At 40.5% G+C, this 18261-nt stretch overlaps 1 protein-coding gene across 5 annotated transcripts in view; it reads right to left on the bottom strand.

Annotated features, from left to right (window-relative positions):
• Positions 1-4769: 4769 nt before the first annotated feature.
• The window catches only part of LOC111146778 (NADH:ubiquinone oxidoreductase complex assembly factor 6), a 25813-nt gene continuing 12321 nt past the window's right edge, over positions 4770-18261 (bottom strand). For 4 of the 5 annotated variants that reach the window (XM_022502458.1, XM_022502462.1, XM_022502460.1 and 1 more), the window contains 5 exons: positions 14073-14175; positions 12911-13044; positions 12386-12487; positions 8709-8765; positions 4770-5725 (listed from right to left, as the gene is read on the bottom strand). In XM_022502458.1, coding sequence (XP_022358166.1) covers positions 5597-5725; positions 8709-8765; positions 12386-12487; positions 12911-13044; positions 14073-14175 — 525 coding nt within the window. In that variant the 3' untranslated portion in view covers positions 4770-5596. The remainder of the gene's footprint in view (positions 5726-8708; positions 8766-12385; positions 12488-12910; positions 13045-14072; positions 14176-18261) is intronic. The other variant, XM_022502461.1, reaches the window with a different exon arrangement.

An 18261-nucleotide genomic window follows, 5' to 3' on the forward strand; every position in this document is an offset into this window, starting at 1 on the left:
TATTTTTCTAGTATCTTTTTACATTGTCTTACTAAGCTAATATGCGGACTACGAAACAGCATATAGAATATACCAATTTTGTATATTTTGTATGCCAAGGAAAAAATGGAAGAACATAGATCAAAATGTTAATGGTGGTCATCTCTTACCTAGTAAAATTATAGTTGATTTTTAAAATACTTTTCCTTTATACATTTTTATTTCTTTTTCCCAGTATTTCTCCAATGAGCACATGTACCTTACTTGTACAAAAAATATAAGCACATTAATTTTTTAAAAATCCTTCCCAGGAAAGAGTATATGATACATTTCTCCAACCCAAGACTCAAATAAGTTTCTCACAACCACATGGAATAATTTACAAAGAATGGAGGAAGTGTCTTTATGTTGATTAATTTAAGTGAGAACTTTCTCAACTTGTTTGTTAACTTAGAAGATTAATATAGGATAGAACCACTGCAACAAGAAATTAATATAAGATGTAGTGTAATAGCTTCTCAAATCATTAATGTTGACTTCCTAAAAAATCTTTGTAGCACCAGTAAAAGGGATCCTGTGGTTTTAAACAGCTCTTGAACTTGCTCTCTGAGAAATTTAATCTGTAGCCCTGTGTTTAAACACACAGGATATTGTTATATAACTAAGCAGCTGGGAAGATTAATAGTGATTAAAAATAAAAAGGGAAAATACACAGTACACCAAGGCAGGACTGTTTAATGAGAAAAGGGTAACCAGAAGGAAAATAGTATTTGTACAGGGTAATGAAAAGTCAACCCACAGACGTATCAAATAAGAATAAAGACATTGTGTCTCATATTCGACTCAAAAGGTACTGCTTATCCAAAGAAATGATTACATTGGAATTAATGGAAATACTATCCATGAGCATATACACAAAATACATATATTATGGACCATTTGCGTAGTATTTATTTTCAAATTTCATGCCCATTCTTAAAAGCCAAACACCTGAATGTGTCTGTGATTCCTCCCTCCTTCCTCACCCCCTCCTTTGCAGGGGTGCCCAACAACCTCGTTTCTTGAGCGCCGCGGGCACTGCCCAGCCACCACACCTTCAACACACATTTCCAGTTCAGCCTGCACATATGAGCCCCAACGTGTTCACATTTCCTCAGAGCCCAGCCCCCCACCTCACACAACAGCATGTCCGTTCAGATACAGAGATGCAAGGAGCAGCATCAGGATTTCTGGGAGGTTCCGGGGATGAATAGAAAGACGAATAACACATTGTCATGCACCCAAACAACTTCAGCTGAGCGAGGGACCCACATATCAGCCATAGTTACAAGTCAGTTGCCTTTGGTGGAGAAAGGGGGCCATGCTTGGGAAGCCAGCCTCAGACTGGTGACCACTTGTTCTGGACCCACCACACAAATTCTCTAGCAAACGTGAGTGCTTAGAGTGAGAGTAACATGGACGCGTGAGTCAGGCCGGCTGTGAGACGACCCGCTGGGGCTGAGACCAGATGGAGAACATCCGTTCTGTCCAGAGCCACTCAATGTCTCCATCCTTTTCAGATGCCAAGCTTGCAAAATAAAATCGACCTGCAGGCCTCTTGGGGTTCAGGCTGCCCGTGTGGGACTTCTGTATAATACTGACCCATCATTTAACGTTTAGTACATCTAAGTCCTTGTTCTAGGAACTGTATGTGTGTTAATTCATGGACTCCTCACGGCCATTGAGACCGATGTTATGTTTTGTCCATTTTATAAACAGACCGACTGAGCCACTGGAGGGTTCGTGTCCCTTGCTGCGGTTGCATGGCTAGTCAGATGGTGGAGTGGGGCTCTGACACCAGCCAGCCTCAAGGCCCACACCCTTCAAAGAAGTGCTCGCAGGCACTCTGCTGCTCTGTATCTAAGCTTTTAACATTTTTTTATTCAGCTTATCATAGTTAATGATTTGGTGATCCAAATATTATTCCATTTTGTTGTTGAACAAACTCTTTCATCTGATGTACAGAGTTTTGATGGAAAAAATTCATGTCCATCTACTCATGGTTTCATAAACATAGTAACACTCCCTGCTTATCACCATCTTTCTGATTTGAAGGGTCCTGATACTGTGTTCCCCAAAGGAGAAAGCAGGCCCAGGGAAGGGTCTGGTGCTTAAAGCATTCCCTCACTCTCCAGTTCCTCCCCCTCATTCCAACCAACTGCCAATATCCTTCCCAATTCTGGGGATTAGTGGTTTCTTGCTCTGTCTTCCTTATAGGTACACACAGGACAATGCTTTCTTTTCAATAGCTGTGTAATGTTTACAACTCTGCGGATCTTTCTGGACATGGCAATCCATTATTAGGCCAGTGTCTTCAGAGAAATTCTATTTATGTGAGCTAAAACAAATCCAAGGGCACTTAGGGATTTGGTAAAACAGGCAAAATATAAACTCCCAACTCTTTGATCTTCATTCAAGTGTTTCAGTGGACAAGGGGATGTGGCCACATTTTATTCAGAGACTTTTCTAAGAACTCAGGACATTACATTGTGTTTTTACTTATGTTAAAGCCAAAATATTAGGAGTCTTACCATAGGCTATCCTTTTTGCCTCCTGGCCTTTCTTCCTACTGCTCCCTCAGCCAGGACCTCCCTACAGCTACATCCCCTCCCCAAACTCTGGCTCCTACCCAACCTTCCTAACATTGCCATGCCATGTTAGGCATGCATTCCTAACATGTCATGTCCCCTGACCTCCAAAGTGGTGACATGTCTCCGCTGTATATACCCCATGCCTAGCACTCAGTATCTATTTCAGTTGCCTATTTATTTCTCTCTCACCTAATGTATAGTTGGAACTATACTTTTTAACCTAATTCACACCTAAAATACATACAGTCATATTTACTTCGGAAAAAAGTTGTGCCCTTGAGCTTTTAAATTTGGCGGTTTATTTTACAATCTCAAGAACGGTAAAAATACATGGGTTGTGGGCTTTGGCATTGAAAGAATGTGGGTTTGGCATCCAACTCCAGTTCTAACGGTGATGTGACCTTGAACTTAACATCCATGAGGCAGTTTTATCCTTTGGAAAATAAACTTACTCTCTGTGAGGGTTAATGCATAAGGGTGCAGAGCTGTTCAAATTCACGCTCAGCTGAGTGTTTGTTAGCTGCTGTTGTATTTCTCAAGAGGAATTTAATTTTGTGAAAAAGAGATATTTAATCAAAAAGAGAGGATACTCTTTTTGTATACTGCCAGTTGGGTAGGAATTACTCAAATATATTTTATGATTTGCAACTTTACCTACACTGAGATGAATCTATAATTTATATTTAACATGTTATCTATTGCTCTCCACCTATTCAATGCCAAAATACATCTAAATGGTCTGAAAATGTATCAGACTCCTTTAAAATGCTCAAATAAAATGAAATTTGAAAAATGAATACGAATGTTGGCACCATCTAAGGGAGTGTCTTTTCTGCCATGAAGTTAATTGTACAGTAAATGTCACTGAGTAAGACCCCACTTTAATCTTTAGGAGATTGGAAACATCGGTTCATCCAAATTTCTAAGCATCAAACTTAAAACGGCTGAAGAGTATTTTGAAATTATTTACTTAGGGGTGCCTGGGTGACTCAGTGGGTTAAAGCCTCTGCCTTCGGCTTGGGTCATGATCTCAGGGTCCTGGGATCAAGCCCCGCATTGGGCTCTCTGCTCAGCAGGGAGTCTGCTTCCTCCTCTCTCTCTCTCTGCCTGCCTCTCTGCCTGCTTGTGATCTCTATCTGTCAAATAAAAGAAAAAAAAGTTATTTACTTAATAGTAAATTGGCTTCTGAGCAAGTAAAGAATCCAGTAATCCACTTCATGCTTAAACCCTGCTTTTTAAGACCCTTGGACAGGAACCCAGATGCTCAGTAGCTGATTGCTGCCAGATTTAACCTGCGAAGACAAAGAGACAATGCTTACTAACGAAGAATGTCTCTAATGAACTCAACTCAGATCCCAAGAGGAAATGGGGTTCCATTTCCTTGTACTTGCCTCGTTTAGATAAGCTAAAAGGTTCTCTAAAGCCACAGAATTAAACAAGAGGATATTCCTTCAGCATCCGTTACCAACTAAGAGTGTATGAACATATACAAGCACAGTGCACATTCGCACAGGTCCACGTTCACTAATCTCTCATTTCTCTACTTGCTCTAAGTCAGAAGCCATTCTAGGTGCTGTGGGACCCCTCAAGCAGCTCCCAGTTTGAGTTTCATTTGCAAAAATGTAGTATTTTAAGCTATCACTAATTCACCATTCAAGTGGGCACTAACTCGAACCAAAGGTTTAGGAGAGAGGAGATGGGGCGACAGAACACCAGAGGCGTGAGTGGGCCGCAGACAGGACCCTGACAGGGCAGGAAAAGGACACAGCCATAATCCTGGGGTTGGGGGTCAGAGACTCAGACGGCAGTTCTGCCAACTACCAGCAGTGCACACAGTTGAGTTTTTTTGCAGTTAGTATGTACTTGATGATTGGCGATTTTTTATTTACCAAAAAAAAAAAAATCCTTATTTCTTTTTAAATATCAAATGAGAACCACTGATGAAAGTATATAGCACAGAGCTTATCACTGGGAAGCTCAACTAGCATAACTAGTTTTTAAAAATGTCATATCCCCCCTTAAAAAGATGTTATTTAATTGAGAGGGGGAGAGAGAGAGTGAGCATGAGTACAGAAGAGGCAGAGGGAGAAGCAGACTGAGCAGGGAGCCCCACCCGGGACTCAATCCCAGGACCCCGAGATCACTACCTGAGCCGAAGGTAGACGCTTAACCGACTGAGCCACCCAGGCACCGCATAGTATCCCCTTTGTGAATGCTCAATACAATTTCGGTAATATACTTTACATTAGTACAGATTTTGTTAATACCGTTTCGGTCACAATCATGATAACGCCCAAGGACAGACAGTAACGCAGCAGGGTTAACAAAACAAAAGCTTTCAAGTCAGCCAGACCTAAAGTCAAATTAAGGTTCTAGCTCTGGACAGCCATCGAGCTTACCTTAAGGAAGTTATTTTCTCATCACGGGTAAATTTGCAGAGTTGTAAAGATGAAATGTTTGGGATATGAAGCCATTAACATAGTGACTGACATTCTTCAATATTCACTTCACTCTCCGTGACCCCGAAGGAAAGGTATTTCCTAGCTGGACTGGCCCGCTGAGTGTGGCTGTTCCACAGGCAGACGATGGTCACCTGAGCTCCCAGCCGGCCTCCAAGGGGGAGGAAGGGAGGAGGCGGGCCTGCTTCCTGCCCCCTGGTGGCTGAAGGGCAGCCTGCAGGCTCAGTGCAGCTAAAACCACAGGCCCTCCGGGACTCCGACTTGACAGAGAGCGCGCATCACAATGGGTCTGGGCTGCTGGGGACAGAGGTGGTGCCCCTGGCAGGATCTGAGCAGCATCGAGGTGCCCTCGCCCCCCAGCAACGTTTCATTGGTCTGTGAACTACGTACAGCCAACCTGAAAATCCGCTTTCTCGTCATGTAAACAGTCAGTTCCTGTTGTTTGCAAACAAGGACCCTAACCAGTATACTTAACCAGTATACTTCTGTAAAATTAAAAAAACTAAAGAACAGTGCCATAAAATTATTTTAATATCTGTTTCTCCATGACTGAATATACAATGATAATGGAAGTAACGTATTCTTCTGCTGTAAAGATGGGTGGAATATGTCAAAATCCACCCGCTGAATTTTCTTTAAGTAGTCCTCCAGGGCAACCTGGAAAACGAGAGTAATAGTCATGAGGTCACAGAATGATTAAGGTTTTTAAAGAAATTAAAGAAAAGGTCTAAGTATTAAGGCTATTTTAGTTTCCCTGAGATGGTCTTCCATGTACTAAGAATTTAAATGAGAATTTTAAAAGGGAGAGAGAAAATAAAGACATCTAAGAAGTTTCTATTAGACCAGTAAAACAGGACCAAAGAGCTAATACTAGAAATAACAACTCAATTCTGGTCATAACTTACAGAATGTAAATTTATTATAATTTATGTTTTACACAAAATATGTAAAATATTACAGAAACTATTGTTTGTCAGGTGTTATTACTAGATTCTGTAGAAAACAGAAGGGGTGTTTTAATCAAGGACACTGAACGCCACCACCACCGCCCCCTCCCTGCCTGCACAAATGCATTGTGCTATGAGGACAAGCTTAAGTTGTTTGTTAAAAAAATTATTTTGTGGAAAAGTTTAATGGGTCTCTATGTTCTTGTTAGAAAACAATCTGCAACCTGGGAGAACCACCACAGGTTCCCTATAAATGTCACCCCATGCTTCCCCCATCACACAAAACTTCATTAAGCTTTCGTGGGGGTTGGGGAGCAGGATGGAAAACAGCAGCAATGGGCCATCCTCTTTATTTTATGGTTTTCAGTTTTTATTAATCTGTACATTTTAAGTTTATTGCAATAACTTGATTGAACAGAGAAGCCACTTAGTTTTGCCCTGCACAATCCTGAGACAACTCCTGCCTTCTCAGTCCATGTGCACAGCTCCCCCTAGTGTCTGCAGGACAAGCTGGGTGATCCACAGAAGCCCCACTGGGGATTCACGAGAATATACAGATGAGCCAGAAGACAACAAGAGGGATTGTATTTTCTCCCAGACTCTTTTCCGACACACAGACAGACAGGTGTACGTACAAATTTAGCATCTATGTTTTAAACCCTAAACTTATAGATATGTACAACAGGAGACATGTGCACAAATGTGCACAGCTGCTCTGTGTCGTAGTAGCAAAAAACCTGCAATCCAGGTCTTTGACAGAAAAAAAAAAAAAAAAGGCACTATTCACACAGTGAAATATACCACAGTGAAATGTGTGACCTACAATTATCATATGGTTTCACTTATTTGTGGAGCCTAAGAAATAGCATGGAGGACAAGGGGAGTTAGAGAGGAGAAGGGAGTTGGGGGAAATTGGAAGGGGAGGTGAACCGTGAGAGACTATGGACTCTGAAAAACAATCTGAGGGGTTTGAAGCAGTGGGGGGGTGGGAGGTTGGGGGAACCAGGTGGTGGGTATTGGAGAGGGCACGGATTGCATGGAGCACTGGGTGTGGTACAAAAACAAGGAATACTGTTATGCTGAAAAAAAAAATAAAATTATAAAAAAAAAAAAAGTGTGACCTAGACAGAAACAGGTATGACCCATTTTTATAAAGCTCAAAACCAAAAAACTAAACAACATGTTGGTTAGGAATATATAATACGGGGAAGAGCCTTTTCGGAATAAAAGCAACAGAATAATAAATTCAAAATTCAGAGAGCTGTTTGGAGGAGGCAGGCAGAGGCAAGGGAATGAGAAGGGGGAAAGAACACAACTGTGGTTTGATGGTGACCTTCTCGCTCCTGGATTGAGTGGTGAGCTCATGGGTGTTTGTGGCATTATGCTTTATAATGTGCACATATATGTAGATAAACCACATTTATTTGTAGATATCAAATATTAAAAATTTTTAAAGAGAATGAAAAAAAACTTTGAAGATATTTTAGTGTACTTTCACATGTTTTCTCTTTTTTTTTGGAAAAAAGAGCTCAAGTTATTCATAACGTTCTGTAATGTTAAGTGACCAATAGTTAATATTTTGTGATCAACCTTCCATCTCTAAGAATTCTATGTTCATTTTAATAGTTTATAATATCTAATTATAAGGAACAGTTAATGAACTTGAGGTACCAGCACATGATAGAATATTATATAGCCATTAAATAGTGTATTTATAAATTTTTTTTTCAAAGATTTTATTTATTTATTTGACAGAGAGAGATCACAGGTAGGCAGAGAGGCAGCCAGAGAGAGAGGAAGGGAAGCAGGCTCCCCGCTGAGCAGAGAGCCCGACTCGGGGGCTCAATCCCAGGACCCTGGGACCATGACCTGAGCCGAAGGCAGAGGCTTTAACCCACTGAGCCACCCAGGCGCCCCTGTATTTATAAATATTTTTAACAGTGTGGCTAGATGCTTGATAAGTAGGACAATGACATATAAAGTGTGATTTCAACTATACACAAAAATTCATTTAAAAAAAGCAAAGAACAGAATAAGCAGTGGTTATGTCTGGGTCTCAGCATTACAGGGGAGTGTTCTCTCCTTCTCATTTTTTTTTTTAATATTGTCCAAATCTCTGTTCAGAGAATGTAGTTTTTATAATTAGAAGAAAATTCCATTAAAATACAGATGAGGGACACCTGGGTGGCTCAGTTGGTTAATCGTCTGCCTTCGGCTCAGGTCATGATCGCAGGGTCCTGGGATTGAGTCCCACATCAGGCTCCTTGATCAGTGAGGAACCTGCTTCTCCCTCTGCCTGCTGTTCCCCCTGTTCATGCTCTCTCCCTTTCTCTCTGACAATTAAATAAATAAATCTTGAAAAAAAAATACAGATGAAATCTGACCTCAAAATCAGAGCTCCACTGGACATTCACAAACTAGGATTTGACCCAAAGGAAAGTCTGGCTAATGGTGTACACAAACACACACACCTTATAGAGCTATGCAGTCTGGTGACTCCCCTCACATGCCCCAGCATCACAGGCGTGGCTGTCACCAAAAGCAGAATATAATGAACAAAACCCACCAGAAGGGAGGGAAGCAAAACAAAAATCCCATGCTAAAGAACCGCACTGGGAACCTTACAGAATAGAAAAAGAGATCATACACATCTGTTTCACTAATTAAACAGCCTTCTCTGTGAATCTACTTACCGTCTGAAGAAAAGCAGGAAATGCTTTCACAGGAACACTTTTGTGGAAGGACCTAGCCTACAAAGGAGGACAAAAGGAAACTGGCTTCAAATGTAGATATTTCTGGAAATAAACACTCTGCCTCTGAAAGTGATCACAAAGCAACACTAGAAGTTTAACAACATGGCTACGGCCTCTTTCAAAGGCAAGAAAATAGCTCTCTTGCCAATTAAAATTAATTTCTTAAGCCTAAAGGACTTGGGAAAAAGTACTTTAATAAGAATCCCATTCTTCCTTGAGGATTGGCTTTGGCCTTTTCCAGCTGCCTTATAACATCTTACTACTTTGGCCCCCTAGCTCTCTAGTGAGGGGTGGTCTCGCATTCAGGAGACCCAGCACGGCCCTAGCTTAGATCGTGGGCATCTCCCGGTTACAGGAATTTAAGAGCCTCCTAAGTGATCTCCTGCCTGCATTCTCAACCTCTCATCAGTTCATACAGTTTGCCAAATGAACTTCCTTAGTCACTGTTTTATTTTTATGTTCTTTATCTTAACTCCCTGATACACCAAGTCTTATGTCTTCATTTTGGAGTTCCGAAGCCTCCACACTTGGTTCCGACCTCACCTATCCCACCTGGCTCACCAGGACCCCTGACTACAAAGCCGTGACCCACTCATGCGGAGCCCATCATCCCGAGCTCACCAAGCCCACTCCTGTCTACAGGTCTTCGTTTATATTGTCAGACATCACCTCTACTCCCTGACGTCTTTCCCCCGCATTCTGGTTTTACCCTCACCTGTCTATTAAAATGGCTCTTTTCAAGATCATTCACAATTTACTTAAACCACCATACCCATCTTTTCAACCTCTCTACGGCACGCAAAATTTTAATACTCCCCTTTCTTAGAATTTTCTCCTCCCTCAGTTTCCAAGAGAATGATTCTTAGTGCACCTACTTCTTTGATCACTAGTTCCTTCTCCTTCCAAATAAATGGTCCTTACTCCTTCAACCTGAGAGGCAGAGGTGGGCCTCGGGGTCTGCCCCTGGTCCTCATGTCTAGATGTACATTCTCCTTGGACAATACCATCCACACTTAGAGCTTTAACCATAGGCTTTCTATATGGATAACTCCCAAATCTCTATTTCTAGCTCTGGCCTTCCTTCAAAGTCACAATCCAGCAGTCTTCAATAGCCCCTCTCCCTGAATATTCTTGAATCCCCTTAAATTCAGTGATGACCCACAGGTGGTCCAGAGGCTACTAATCAGCACCGGCATGCCACTGCTTTCATGGTAGTCTCTGAATGGCACCTCACTACCTAAACTTGAATTCTGCAGCCTTCCCTCTCCCCGATCCTGCCACAACCCAGTCTGTCATCGAGTCTAGTTGATTCCACCTCTGTTGTGTGTGTATAAATCGGTATACACATCTACCATCTCTAAGTCAGATCCTCTTTCTCTCTGTCCTCAATAAGCCTCCTAACTGATCTACCACTTCCCAGATTCGTCTCAAACACTGCTGGCCAGGTTCTCTCATGTCCAGCACTACTGTCCCTGCTCTACTTGATGGTGACAATGAGGAAACATGTCACTTATGATATGCCAGGCACAGTTATAAAGTCTTTATACATGCTAACCCCATTTATCCAAATCACAGCCTTTTGAGTTAGGTACTAATACGACCTTCTTTCCCAGAGGAGGAAACTGAGGCACAGGGGTTAAGATCACGTGATTAGTAAATTGCAGGGCTAGGACTGAAAGTTCCCATTCCAGAGTCTGCACTCCCATCTCCCATCCTCCAGTGCCTATCAAAAGCCTCCCAAATTCCATACTCTTTCTTCAGCCTACCTTCCAAACCTGTTTTCCAGGGTCCTAGTTCACATAACCTGCAAACTAGTAGTTTTCAAACATGGCTGTTTAAAATCATTTGGAAATTTTAATTCCTGGCCCCATCCCAGATTTACTGTATCTCCAGGGTGTGCGGCCTGGGAATCTGTTATCTTTCAGGTGCCTTAAGTGTCCATCAACTGGGACTATTCAGGTTCCAACACAGGGCTTTCCTGCTTTTATGATTCTGTTGTGTTCTCAGATCTTACCTAAAACTCTGCTAATTTTAAGTAATTTCTCATCTAAAGTTCCATGTATTTTATTTATATCTCTGTCATGGCAGATAATTTTGCTTCAGGAAATTTTTTTTTTAAAAATTAAGATGTACTATTTGCCTTCAGAAAGCTTACAATCTGGTTACCTATTTACTACTTCACAAATATTTACTGAGTGCCTATAATGTTCCAGGCACTTTAGATGAAGCAATAAGATTAGAACCAAACAAAGTCACTTACATTCTATGAGGTGGGAAGGCATTAAAGAAACTTTTAGTATGTCAGGCAGTGAAAAGTGCTAAGCAAGGTAAAGGGACTGAAGGTGATGGAATGGGAGGATGTTATTTTAGATATGGTGGCCAGGAAAGATCTTTCTGATAAGGTCATATTTAATACTGACTATGGGGTTGGAGGGTGAAGGAGTTGAAGGGTGAAGAGCATCTTCCAGGCAGATAAACAACAAGAACAAAGGCCCTGAGATTTGCAGGTAAATGACAAGTGTTTAGGATCTACTGAAGCTCAAAAAAAAAAAAAAAAAAAAAGCAGAGGTGGGAGGTGGTTCACAGGAAGAAACAGCATCATGAGAATCAAAGAAATAGAAATTTCAACCAAGTTTTCAGGAGCCACTAAAATAAAGGAATAGTTTCAGGAGAATCAGGAAGGAATAGCATTGCTGGAATGAAGGACCTAGTTTCAAGAAGGCAGGGGGCTGCTGGCTGGCTCGGTCAATGGAACGTGAGAGTCTCGATCTCAGGGTTGTGAATTCAATCCCCACATTGGGTGCAGAGATAACTTAAGGATAAAATCTTAAAAAAAAAAAAAAAAGAAAGGAGCGGCAGGGAGTCAACAAAAGACAAATCACAGTGTGAGAAAACATGAAGAACGAACCTTTAGGAAACACCGAAAGTGGTATGCAGGAGAAATCAGGAACCAGTTTAGGAGCCAAGTCAGAGAACCAAGGGGAAAAGATAGCAGAAAGTTTCAAGGAGAAAAAAATGTGTGTGGTGCCAAAAGCAGAAAGAGTTAAAATGGATGAGAATTTTCAGTGCCCATTAAATGTGGCAATAGGATTATTTAGTAGGGCTTACTACTAGGAGGGAAGTGAATGATGGCAAGGTGAACAGTGCCACGGTGATGCTGGCGTTGAGGGAACCATGAATGTGAACCACTTACTCACAAAAGTTTTACTGGGAGAGGAAAATGAGCCATGGAAGGGTCCACAGGCTGCCCAGAAAGGGGGCGAATTATCACGCCAGCTGTGGACGCTGAGAACATGAGCTCCTGGGAAAGGAGCCATCAGCCCTGGCAAGGCAGAGACACGCCCTGGCAAGGCAGAGACACACCCTGCCCCCTGAGAGCGAGAGCTGGCAGACGCACAGAGCAGACAGGAGCTCAGCAAGGAAGGATGGGTTCAGCCACTGAGAGGGAGAAAGGGGGACCGTAAAAAGCAAGAGCGAGTTCACAACAGGCCCTGAGATAAATCTACTGGGATTTCAGCGAGAAACAGAATAAAGGCTGGGGATAACAACCAGTCCGTAAGAACGGCCATGTCTAGACATGGTCATCTCTTACCTGGTTTGGCCAAGAGGCTACTTACATGCTTCAGGTGCAAGTGTGCCTGACTGGCAATGTCATATATCACATCTCTCACATTTTTATCTTGGTTCTTCCGTAGAAAATCCTCTTGGGAAACACCATGCTGGGTGGGAAAGTACATATCACATTAGGAATCTAAAGGCACACTTTAACTTAGTTCAAGAAAAACAGGTGGTAGAGAGTGTGTTCAGTATAATGCCTATTCTGTTTTGAAAATATATGTATATGCACGTGTGTGTATACAGACACACATACACACACACACTCCTAGAAGAATATGCAACAAGATGTTAGTTCACCACCGTTGCAGGTAGAACAAAATTTACAAGCAAGAAAACAAACACATGGATCCATCATGGACCAAACTGCCTGATTGATAAAATTCTGACTTGCTAACCAGAGCCAAAAAGCAATCAGTATTCGTTTCAAAGCGGTTACTTGAATAGATGAAGCAAAGAACCAAGAGACCATGGCCCTCCCCAAGTTCCCAAGGTAAATCATGAGAGGAAACAAGTAACGGTCTTACCAGCATACAAATATCCATGGGAAGGAACACCCTTCTTCTGCTTCCATGATAGGGCGTTGCTCTCAAGCAAGTCACAATGCCCTGGGCTTTTCCAATGTGACTCGCGGCATGGTCTGCATGAAGGTCCTTTACACCTACGAGTTCAGAAATTAAGCGACAGGGCTGCTCTTTACTCCTTAAATACACAACAACTCAATAGAAGCAGCTTGGAGAAACCACCTACACATGGAAAAGCAGGTGTTGATCCCATGTTTTATATCTGAAAAACAGTACTTATTTGAGCAAAACTGGGCATGAGAACAAGCTGTTTACCACTGAACAGGTTTCCAAATCTCAACTTTTAAATGAAAGAGTCTTCGTTGGACTACAGCACACCGAGAACACATTTGGAATTTTAATCAGCTGTCTTGGAAAAACATTACAAGTCTTCCATTTCTTCTTTTCAATGCCATTTCCATATGACCTCATTTTAAGTATACGCTTGACAAACATTCTGCTCTTTGCTCCCTCCTTTCATTGTGTTGGCAAACATGTCCCAGGGTGTACAGGCCGAAGAGGCCTGGGAATCTCAATAGGGACTTGTGTTATTCCTTTAGGGTGACTGAAAGATATACGACCTTCTTCAAAAGAGAGGCTATTGTCTTTGGTCGAAATAATTTCCTCATTACAAGACTTCACCAACTTAAAGTCAGATGAGAAGTATCTAAATTCGTTATATTTATTTTTAAGAGGAAAGAAAAAAAACTCATAAAAACTTTGAGAAATGCAGTTTTATATTTTCTACTCTTTTTTTTTTTTTTTAAACATGGGGAAGTATTATCCACAGGGAAGGAAGAGTCAGGCCCCAGGCCTTTCAAATTGTAGGGGATGCTTAAAAAAGGAAAATCATCTGCAATTACCAGAGTATTAATTACAGCATTCCCATGAGGTAGCTAAAGTACTTTTATGAGAGCTTGAGTATTTTGATTAGTCTGTACTCCCAAGAAAGCTACATATTCCCCCTCTTCGGGGAATAAAAGAAAAAAGAAAAAACTGTTCATTTATCGGTGGTACAAAGAAAAACTTCGGTGTTACACTGACCAGACTATCAAATTATGAAAAAGTCAAGTCTGAAGGGTATTTTCTTTGAAAAAGAGAATATAAAAATAGAAAAAAGACTCACCCAATATTTCTAGTGTTAAGTAAAGAAGAGCGCTCTGTGTGTTTTCAGCGTAATTTTCCAATTCCTGGATATTACGATATGCTCTGTCATCCAAATTTTTTTCCTATAGTCAAACAAAATGGAAATAAAGTTTGATGAATTGTTAATGTATTTTTTTTTTAGAAAAAAATTTTTTTTAAGATTTTATTTATTTATTTGACAGAGAGAGAGAGTATAAGTAGGCAGAGTGGCAGGCAGAAGGAGAAGGAGAAGCATGCTCTCTGCTGAGCAGGCAGCCCGATGTAGGCTCAATCCCAGGACCTCGGGATCATGACCTGAGCTGAAGGCAGACACTTAACCAACTGAGTCACTCAGGTGCCCCCAAATTGTCAATATTTTATAAAGAAAAGGTACCTTTTTTTCCCTTAAAGAACTAAAAAAGAACTTTAAAAATTGTATATTATTTAGTAAACAATAAGATTAAAATAAAATTAAAATATTAAAGTCCTACACATTCAATACTTACAAATCACCCCTCAAAATAATACCTTGGGAATAATGTCAATGCACCAATCACCACAACCATGTGGTTAGCTTAATTTTTAATTCCTTTGAAAGCCCAAGGAATACTGAGAAACAAACTTAACTGAGTTCTCATTAAGCACTTTAGACATTATCTTCTTAAACCTAAAAACCTCCTCCCAAAAGATATGGGATTAATGCTTTTTCCATGTTGCAGATAAAGAAACTGAGCCACAAATATATTATGCAATATGCCCGAGGTCACATAGCTAGTAAATGGTGGGGTTAGGATTCAAACCCATACATTTTAACTGCCAAGTCAGTATTATTAATAAAAAAGATGCCTAGAAAAGGAAAGGAGATCATAACCAGATCCCACCCCAAAGAAACCATGTTCAATAAAGTAACAGGGATGATTACGTTACCTGATCACACTATATTCCAGAAACAGAAAAATGTAAATCTCAGAGCAAGAACATCTGGCTGCTGCTTTTATAATATTATATTTACAAATACTCTATTGCTAAGGAAATACACCCTCCCCTCCTGTTTTTTGTTGTTGTTTGTTTGTTTGTTTTAGAAGAAAATGGCACCAGCAATTATCCCAGGGGGAAAAACTTATGTCTAGTCCAATCTTTTACATTTTTTAAAAGTTGAGACTTAATTCACATACCATAAAATATACCCTTTTCAAATGTACAATTCAGTGGTTTTAGTACCTTCACAAAGTTGTGCAACTATCACAGAGATCTAATCCCAGAATGTTTTCCCTACCTCAAAAAGAAACCCTGTATCCACTAAGCAGTTACTTCCCATTTCCCCCTTCCCTCATCCCCCAGCAAACCACTCATTTACTTTCTGTCTCCATGGATTTGTTTGTTCTGGACATTTAATAAAAATGCAATGATACATGGGGCGCCTGGGTGGCTCAGTTGGTTAAGCGTCTCCTTCGGCTCAGGTCATGATCTCAGGTTTCTGGGATGGAGCCCCGCACGAGGCTCCCCGCTCTGTGGGGAGTCTGCTTCTCCCTCTGCCTGTCCGTCCTGCTTGTACACACACTGTCTCTCTCTCTCTCAAACAAATAAATAAATAAAATCCTTAAAAAAAATGCCGGGATGTGATACATAGTTTTTTGTATCTGGCTTCTTTCAGTTAGTAGATTTAAGGTTCATCTGTGTTGGAGCCATGTATCAGTACCTGTTCTTTTTAACTGAAGAAATTATTAAGAATATTACATTGTATGGATAAAAACATTATATTTTTACTCATTCATTGACAGACTTTTTCCCACTTTTGGACTGTTACGAATAATGCTATGAACATTCATGTGCAAGTTTTGTACACACACACGTTTTCATTTCTCTTGAGTATAAATACAGGAGTGAACTGCTGGGTCAATGGTAACTGTGTCTAACTTTCTGAAGAACCGCCAAACTGTTCTTCCAAAGCGGTTGCGCCATTTCCCATTCCCATGAGCAATGCATGAAGGTCTCTAATTTCTCTACATCCTCACCAACACTCGTTACTGTTATCTCTTTTATTACAGCATCCTAATGAGTGTAAAGGCGTCATTTATTCTGGTTTTGATTTGCATTTCCCTAATGAAAAGATGCTGACATCTTTTAGCTGCTTATTAGTCATTTGTAGATCTTCCTTGCAGAAATGTTTACTCAGATCCTTTGCCCAAGTTTAAACTGGGTTATTGGTCTTTTTATTGTTGAGTTATAAGAGTTCTTCACATACCCTAGATACTTGTTCCTTATCAAATATGTAACTTGCAAATACCTTCTCCCATTCCATGGGCTGCCTTTTCACTTTCTTGAAATTTTTAATTTTGTTAAAGTCAAATGACCTGGGTTTTTTTTCTTTTATTGCTTAGGCTTCTAGTATTGTATCGAAGAAATCACTGCCTAACCTGAAGTCCCAAAGATTTATGCCAGTGTTTTTTCCTAAGTGTTTTAGTTTCAACTCTTGCATGTAGGCGTTTGATCTATTTGGAGTTAGTTTCTGTACATGGTGTTAAATAGGCATCCAAACTCATTCTTTTACATGTGGATATCCAGTTGTCCTGGCATTATTTATTGAAATGGTTATTCTTTCCCCATTGGACTGTCTTCACACCCCTGTGAAAAAAAAATCAATTAACTATAAATATATGGGTTTATTTCTGGGCTCTCAATTCTATGCCATTGATCTATATGTCTATGTCACGCCATTACCCCAGAATCTGATTATTAACTTTGGAGCTAACTTTCTTCTTTTTCAAGGTTGTTTTAGTGATTCTGGGTCTCTTGCATTTCCATGTGGATTTCAGGATGAGCTAGTCAATTTCTGCCAAAAGGCAGCTGGACTCTTTATAGGGGCTGCATTGAATCTAAATCAATGTGGAAGACTGATTCCAGTCTTTTAACCATCCCTCCCTACAAATGCCAAATGTCATTTTCCATTAAACCAAAAAGTTATCTCTGTCTTGAATTCTCTGTCTTTACCTCATAAAAACAGAAAACACCTTTGGGGCTTGGGTGGCTTAGTCAGTTAGGCCTCTGACTCTGTTTTGGCTCAGGTCATAATCTTATGATCTTAGGGTCATGAGATCAAGCCCCCCCCCACAACACACACACTCCACACTCAGTGGGGAATCTACTTGAGATTCTCTTGCTTTTCCTCTGCGTTCCCCACTCAAATGCACTTGTGCATGTGCTTTCTAAGATAAATAAATCTTAAAAAAACAAACAAAACAGAAAACACGGGAAAAACAGATCTTTTTAGTGCCAATTAATGCTGTAGGCCAGCTGAGCAATTTTTTTTTTAATGCTGAATAATTATCTCCCGTTTTGGCTTACATTATAATTACTATAGCCTATGGATATTAATGGGTTGTATCCAAATAAACTAAACATATTTTCATGTCAACAGTATGTGATAAATATCAGGCTGATGAGGACACTAAGCCAACAATGTGTCAGAAAGATTACATAAGTTAGCCCAGGACAGAGAGCAATTTGCATGCTTCATTGGACCTAGAACTCAGTTCTTAGAATCCAGTGTAGTACTCCATTCTGTGGAACCATCAGACTTTCCTTATTCCCTCTACTATCTGGACAGAGATCCAAATACTGGGTGTACATAAAGGTATGTGCAGGACTACTTAAGTTTGGATGGTATTAAGGAACTATCTGTCATTTTTTAAGGTATGATCATTTATTGTGGGTACGTTTCCTGAAAGCATTTTTTTAAAAGATTTTATTTATTTATTTGATAGAGAGAGAGAGAGGTCACAAGTAGGCAGAGAGGCAGGCAGAGGGGGAAGCAACCTCCCTGCTGAGCAAAGAGCCCGATTCAGGGCTCGATCCCAGGACCCTGAGATCATGACCTGAGCCCAAGGCAGAGGCTTAACCCACTGAGCCACCCAGGCGCCCCTGAAAGCATTTTTTTAATCTTTTCAAGATACATATATATTTGCAGATCAACTAATATGCTATCTGGGATTGACTTAACAATAATCCCTAGAGTTTAATGAGAGGAGTTGGTAGAATATAGATGAAACAAGAGTGGACATGTGTTCCTAGCTAAAGCTGGGTTACAAATACATGAAAGTATATTACATTCTTCTCTCTACTTTTGTATAAGTCTGAACATTTCCATTAAAAAAAAAAAAAAAAAAAAAAAAAAAAACTGGGGCGCCTGG

The sequence above is a fragment of the Enhydra lutris genome, unplaced genomic scaffold (genome assembly GCF_002288905.1).
Source record: "Enhydra lutris kenyoni isolate GAN:26980312 unplaced genomic scaffold, ASM228890v2 scaffoldscaffold14, whole genome shotgun sequence".
Taxonomy (NCBI): Eukaryota; Metazoa; Chordata; class Mammalia; order Carnivora; family Mustelidae; genus Enhydra; species Enhydra lutris.